Genomic DNA, 7,851 nt, shown 5'->3' with positions numbered 1-7,851 from the left:
TTAGTTTTGAAGAAAGATTATATTTCATTCTCTGTTTTGACTCCAGCTCTTATTTCCTTATGTTTACAGTAAGTTCCAGGTACGAGTGAATCAGCACAACACAGAGGAATCAGTGATGCTAAAATACAATTTATAACAACATAATCACAATAAAGACATTTACATTTCAGCCATATTTACATTACTTCTATTTCCATACAAATCCTGAACTGAAAGAGTGCTGATGTACCATGTAATTTAGCATTGTAAAACAGCAGAGTGTTTCTAAATCAACTGCACTGTGAAAGTCTTTTCAGTTATGCAATTATTGTATATTTTTTAGGTAAATGCACAACTAGCCTTCGTGTTTCCACAAAACTTAATTATTGACCGACGGGCTTAAAGACAAATCAGTGTTTGTTCATTCCTGATGGTAAAACTATGAAAATTATTAATTTTATTTTGTTAGTCTACCAGCACATGATTTACTGTTTTTACTTCAATATATAATAACATTGAAGCAAATCTTATATAAAATAACTGATATTTTCTACAATAGTCGTCTCATAATCCTCTAGCAGACACATTAATTTTATTTTTTTTGATACCAAGCTGCCTGTTCTCTTCTATATCTATAGGATTTTATCTATGCACACAACATCTGATTCATGTGAATGGTACACCATTACAATGCCTTGTAAATCTAATAATTATTTGTTTGTAATTGTTCTTGTTCCAAAGTAAATGAGAATGATTTATGTACATGTATTTTGTATTTATTTTTAATAGAATTTGCATTAAGCACTGATCAAATCAAAGGTTTGTATTTTTCTGTAAGCAAAACCTTTTCTATCAGAAATAAATTCAGTACTTTAGTAGTTCCTCTCCATTGTGTTTTTATAGTGTGCTTATGGTGTACTTGTATTTTGGACATATTGTAGCTGTCATGGACATATGGTACAGACAACTGGTACAACAGCAACAATAAATGCCAAACATTTTTAAAACTTTCTGGCCAAGTTTATATCTTTAATCATGTAGAATATAATATATTGTTTTGTATAATAAAATCATGTAGCTAGTTGATGTGGTGATTTGAAATGCGTTCAAAATTGTATGTCTGCATTTTTCCCGATCACAAACAGCTGTGGGAATGTAAAAGGTCTTGTTGCTTGAGTTCATATTCAGCTGTTTTGCAGTGAGTGATATTTTTAATGTCATGTGATGTATGTGTTTTCAGTCTTCATATGTCCATCTTCTAAATATTCTAATAGCAGCTTTCTAATATAATATAACAACTCTCTGAAAGTAATGTGTCCTGCGCTCAAATAGAGTTGAGCTGTGAGCATCTGCATATGATGAGTTTTCATTCTTCATATTTCTTACTACTTTCTCTTCTAATAGCAGCTTTATTTGAATGCAAAGGTAAGTGTCAACGTTATGAAATCAAATTAATATAACCAACATACAAACTAATATGGGTGTGTAAATGTGGCATGGACTTAGTTTCAAAGCAGTATAATAGAAAAACTCCAGTAATTATTATTCAAATGGATTTTACAGTGGATGCAGACCCTAAAAACAAAAATAACTACTTGGTATTCAACAATGTCTTCTCTTCTGTGTCAGCCTTTTCTTCGTGTGTTCATGTGTCATTTGTGTTGTCGTCTATGGGAGGGTCAGAAAGCTCTTGGATTTCATCAAAAATATCTTAATTTGTGTTTTTTGGCTGCATTAACCATTTAAAGTCCCTTCCTAAAACTATAATTTGCTTTAAAACTTTTATGAAAACGTCTCTTGTAAGTGACATGACCACTTTATATGATGAGCAGATTTACTTTAGGCTTTTATTTACATACAAACATTGATCAACCCACATACACTAAATAAACTGTAGTCAACTAAAGCTTAACCACATCTGGTTAATGCGTGAGAACAAACCTCATGGGGCAAATCTGCATTGACTTTTATGGAAGGACAGACATTTCAGGTTTCATTCAAAATATTTCATTTGTTTTGAAGATGAACAAATGTATTATGGGTTTAGAACAATAATAAATTGATTTTTTTTTCAGCATGCCTTTAAATTTAATGCTATAATTGGCAATTGTTTTGATTATCAAAGCATGCCATGATCAAACTGCAAAATGACTTATTCAATGAAATGTGCAGGATTAATATCATTTTAGCTTTTTAGCAATGAAGTTATTTCATTTGAACAAAAGGAAATTCATCTCATATTTCTAGTTTGAGTCATCAAGCTGGTTGTCAGTGGCACTACTCATTTAAGACACACCAATGAACAGGAAGTATTATTCACACAAAAGTCTTTCCCGCCACAATTACCTGGAACAATTTGTCCCTGGAACTTTTTTTCCCAGGAGCTCTTTCCCCCCAGACCTGTTGCTGACTGCGCTCTCTAAATTTTGGAGAATATTAGGCAAATAGTCTAATGATGAAGGTAGGTCTGTGCCAGTTTCTCAATACCAAGTATGCAAATTTCTGACTTGCATCCTCGGTAGTTCCCAAGTTCGACTCTGGAGTGTGAACTCCTGGGGACGGGACGACAGAAATCCAGTAATTCTGCAAATCGAACAGCAGCGTACTTGATAACATCAGTCAGCTCGCCATGGCTACTGCAATATACTTCACTGTACTTTCTTTTAAACATATTAATAGCCGCAGAAATGTAGACCTCTTCAGGGAACGTACATAGCCAACATTACAATGAAATAAATATTATATCATACAGTATTGCCTCTTTTCATTTTTGTTTTACCATATTAATAGATTAATAGAATAATAGAATTAAGACCAAAGATTACCTGTTAGATTTACCCAAAATGAATTATATCTTATGTTTAACCACCACAGGGACATCAGAGCCAGCGGAATATGTCAGAAGGACTAGCTGATTTGAGGCTGCTTTAGTCGGGATACATTAGCACTGAGCGCCCGCTGATCGTGTGGAGCTCACGTGCCCGAAATCAGCAAAGCACATTTTCAAAAAGGCGCTGTCTTAATAAATAAACCACAGATTTGAGTTTTAAACAACTACATTCTCACCTGAAATAATTTAAAAACTACATTTAAAATTTACACTCAATTAGTTATTGCATACTGTTTTATAATGTATTAATGAAGAGGTGCAGATAATTGCCACTATTTGCAAGTAAATAGTAGAATATCCTATCTTAACTTAGTATAGCTTAATCTATAGCTAAGTGCAAATAGCATATTTTCTTAGCCATATGCTATTTACACTAAATGCAAATAGCTAGGATATAGATTATATTTATACTATGTTAAAATAGCAGGATATTCTAGCTTCTAATAACGGCTGACTGATCACGTGTCCCTTAATTACCGCTATATGTTCTATACATTTTTTAAATATATATTTTCAAAATATTCTTCAATATATTTAACAGTGTTTCACATTTAGCTTATGTGAATATATTACTTTTCTTTACGAGCAACGGGTGTCAAGCCCGTGTTCCTATAACCAAAGCCTTCAGTCAGAGATGGCGACGTCCAAAACTGAATTCTCATTACTTTCTGACACGACTCCAATCGAGACTCGAGTCCTGCGTCAAATTTTAATTAACCAACAAGCAGTAATATTATGGTGGAGAGCATTTGAGTCACATGTAGAACACAATACCTGCGTTTAGGAGCTGGAGAAAAACTGAAAACAAAACACGGCTCATTTCTCCATCACTGTCTGTAAGTTACCGAAACCACACATGAAAACACGCAACACACGTTAGACGCGCGTTTGTGAAGCAGAGCGACTTTCTCTCGCACTGTATGATGTGACCGAACTGTCCAGTCCTGTTCTTTTCTGTTTACACAGCGCCTGTTTTCTGAGAATGTTCTGAGTCCTGAAAATATATGTGTGTGAATGCGGCCGTCACGCCGGTAAATAGGCTACTGTCGTGTGTGTGAACGTAACCATATTAAAGACTCAAATGGACTGTCAACTTATATTTATTCTGATGCTGTGTGAACGTGGACTTGAATTCTGACCGATTAGTAGGGCTAAACCCCAAAAGACCAAATCACTTGATGCATTTTTTAAATAGTGTTTTTTTTTCTCGTCTAATCTCAGATCCTCTGCGCAAGCTGTTATGACGTCACATTTAGAACGTCTCGCCTAGGTTTAGAACTTGCTCATTTTGTGGGTTGAAGTTTCGGAGTATAGATTGATCGACTGATTGCTATCTGACTTTTATCGAGTGACAGATATTGTTATAATGAAATTATTTTCACGACTGAAAAAAATGATTGAGAAAGAGTGTGTACAAGAACCATGTGTTCTTCTTAAACACACCTTTAACGCAGAGAACCATCCTCCTCATTGGCCTGATGAGGCTCTTGTGGTTGCTGGTGGTTTTGATGGAAGAGAGGAGGCAGAAAGAGAAGACAAAAAGAAAAAGAAGAGCTTCTGGAGGTGGCCAGCTCTCCGCTTTCCTCACAGGAGAGCCACTAAATATGATCTGGCTAAAGCTGAGAATAAGCACCAGACTGAAGCCGGATATTATCGGACATTTAGTGATGGTACAATCACATCAACATGTCATGGTTTCATTTTAGGCTGATTATTCAATTACAATTCTTCTGTTCTTACTTTTTAAATTAAGAATCACATTCCAGAAGCACTACTGTCATTATCACACCAAACTTTTACAGTGACAGTTAAGAAATGAAATTAAAGGTTTTTGATCAGAGTATGATCTGAGAATAGCTTTATTAGGTGTCATTACCAACCAGTCAGTATGTTAGAGCTTAAACACTGATTAAATCATTGTTGAGAGAAGTTTAATTTTAATATATCAAGTCACATGTGCCCAAAAAAAGAAGAACAACTCTACTTCTGATATTTTATTTTATTTTATTCATATTATAGCTCCAGCTCCTAAAGTCTACCCTGTTGAGGAACAGCTGGAGCAGAATGCCCCAGGCAAAGGTAAGAATAATAAACCTATGAGAATTATAAAATATTATTATGAATTCTAAACACTGTAAACAATCATCAATAAGTCGTGTTTTTACATTAACTCATGAAAATAAGCAACTTTCAGCTCTTTATGTAATACAAGATTCAACTCATTTTAATGTAATTTAATTTGTAAGTGACAAACACATAACGTTTATTATACTTATTTATTATTTTTTTTTTTTACAATGAAACAAAATGTATATATAAAGTTGTATTTCATACTGACTGCAATTGTTTATCTTTTATTAGGCCACATCCGCAGCCATTATAAAATCGGCTCAAAACTGGGTCAAGGAGGATTTGGTTTTGTCTACGAAGGGACTCGCTGCAAGGATGAACTTGAGGTTTCAATTTGTTTTACTTACAAAACTTTGCATATCTCTTCAGAATTAATGGCTAGACTGATATGACCTCTGTGCACATGCTAATTGTTATTTTTTTGTTTTGTTGATCAGGTGGCTGTGAAATTTTCAGTGAAGTCACCAAACATGCCATATATCAGAGTGGTGAGTAGGCTGCACTCTCTATATTTAATATTATTCTCAGACTACAAATGATTTCTCAGTAGGCAAACTGTTCTGATTTGTGAACCAAGTCATTATTTGGGAAACCATCTTAATCTAAACATTATATTTCCTTTTCTCTAGCCTGGTCATCCCCAATGCATCCCAATGGAGATAGGCCTGACACTAATGGCCAATAAAAGCCCCAGAGCTCCTGAGATCATAAGAATTCTGGACTGGGAGGACAACGAAGACCACTTCATTATGGTCATGGAGCGGCCCATGCCCTGCATGGAGTTAAGAAATTTCGTAAAGCTCCACGGAGAGCGTCTCAATGAGGAGACAGCACGAAAGGTCATGCAGCAGGTCACCGAAGCCGCTAATGTTTGCATCAAGCGTGGCGTCTTTCATCGAGACATAAAAATGGAGAACCTGCTGTTAAACCAGGACACCATGGAGGTGAAACTCATTGACTTCGGGTGTGGTGTGCAAATGAAGAGATTTGGCTATGAAGTCTTCAGTGGTATGTGTTATGAACTGCTTTGTTAATTATCTCACAGAACTGCATCCTATATAGTCAACATGATTTGGAAATGTGTTAAATTGACAAAATGTCTTTCCTCCAGGCACAAAAGCGTACTGTCCACCAGAGGTCATCGTGAACGGCAAATACCATGCAAAGCCAACAACAGTGTGGTCGCTGGGGATCCTTCTGTTCATGATGGTGTGCGGACATTATCCAACAGAATACGACCTGGATCTGATCAGTAAGAGGAGCTGGACCAGACCTGGCCTGTCACAAGGTAAGATCTTCATCAAAGAAGAACAATCTGTTTTCTAAATCACACAAACAAGACCCATAGCTTGAAAGAGAACAGGTGTAAAGAATGAGCTAATAAATTAAACATCTTTCATCTTTTTTGACAGAATGCTGCCAGATGATTTCTTCATGTCTGCAGTCTGATCCACAGCAGAGGATCGATCTGGAGAAGATGCAAATCCATGACTGGTTTAAGGTACTAAGACTAAAATGAGTTAAATGTTTTATTTTTATTTATTTTTATTATTATTATTATTTACATTTTTGGTTTAATTTGCCAAATCAAATTGATAATGTATTTAGACTATTAATGCTGATTTTTTTTTTTTTTTAATCAGGTCATGGAGTAAGAGATGAAGAATCTAAGAAAATATCTCCTGTCATGGCCAACCTGTAGTTTTCGATCTTCGGTCAGCTTTGCATCTGGCGGGATGATATGAGTGGCCTCTCCATCCCTCCACTTAGCGTCTTGTGAAAGCCGGCATGTCCTGACAGTGTCTGCCTCCTTGACATGAAGCAGCAATGCTTGTAACAGTTATTTGCATAGTCTTTAAAATTATATTCTTAAAAAAAATTGTAAGACATAAGCGTGTAAGATAAGTGTATAAGACAGACAAGTGTTTAAGTGTATTAGGTAGACTGGTGTAGATGTTAAAGATAAGTATAATTTACAGATAATTAATATTTGAAATATAATTTAATTTATTAGAAATTGTTGTGTTTACCTGAGTTTGATTAATTATCCTCATGTCTCTCTGTACTTAGTGGATTATTAAAGTGATTATTGTAATTCTTCGTTGTCTTCATTGCCCTGCCTGTTCCCCCACTAAAACACTTAAATTATTCTCTGGGCTAGTTTATACTTTATATATAAATATGTTGAATTTATTATTCACACTATTATGTTTTTTTTATAATACCAAATTATGTAGCAAATTGATTCATTGTTTTGAAACCTGTTCTAAATTGCACGTCTCAGACAATTTACACAGATCACATTTCCAATACTTCGGCACTTCAAAAACAACTGTGTTAATGTAAAAGTTCTTGTGGCCTGTTCTCATATTCAGCTGTACTGCATTGAGCTGCTCTGAACTGTCAAAGTGTTTTAGTCTTCATATTCCCATCTTCTAAATACACTAATAGCATCTGTCTAATAAAGGCCTTTATATGAGCATAGGCTTAGACCATATTTTCTACTTCTGCATTACATTTACAGTAACTGAAAACAACTGAAGTGATGTGGCCGGCGCCCATAGAGTTCAGCTGTCCTGCAGTGAGCGTCTGGATATGATAAAGTGTTTTCAGATTTCATGTTTCAAACTCCTGTATCTTCTAATAGCAGCTTTATTAAAATGTAAAGGTCAGAGTCTTTTATATGAAGTCAAATTCATTTAACCACCACCTCAATATATATATATATATATATATATATATATATATATATATATATATATATATATATATATATATAGCACTTTGCATTGTTTCAAAACAAATTTATAGATACAATAATAATGACCTAAATGTTGTCATTCATTGGTGAC

The 7,851-nt window shown here is 34.7% G+C and overlaps 1 protein-coding gene across 1 annotated transcript; it reads left to right on the top strand.

The window, feature by feature from the left end:
• The first annotated feature begins 3,919 nt into the window (after nucleotides 1-3,919).
• On the top strand, nucleotides 3,920-6,935 carry LOC132157752 (serine/threonine-protein kinase pim-2-like). The gene is made up of 8 exons (XM_059567040.1): nucleotides 3,920-4,539; nucleotides 4,889-4,948; nucleotides 5,231-5,325; nucleotides 5,437-5,487; nucleotides 5,629-6,007; nucleotides 6,111-6,287; nucleotides 6,412-6,500; nucleotides 6,643-6,935. Exons 1-8 carry the CDS (start codon nucleotides 4,236-4,238, stop codon nucleotides 6,652-6,654), a joined length of 1,167 nt encoding a protein of 388 aa, XP_059423023.1. The 5' UTR covers nucleotides 3,920-4,235; the 3' UTR covers nucleotides 6,655-6,935.
• Nucleotides 6,936-7,851: the final 916 nt, after the last annotated feature.

Source organism: Carassius carassius, chromosome 15 (genome assembly GCF_963082965.1).
Source record: "Carassius carassius chromosome 15, fCarCar2.1, whole genome shotgun sequence".
Lineage (NCBI taxonomy): Eukaryota > Metazoa > Chordata > Actinopteri > Cypriniformes > Cyprinidae > Carassius > Carassius carassius.
Note: the sequence above shows the minus strand (reverse complement) of the source record. Positions and strands in the feature narration are given on the sequence as shown.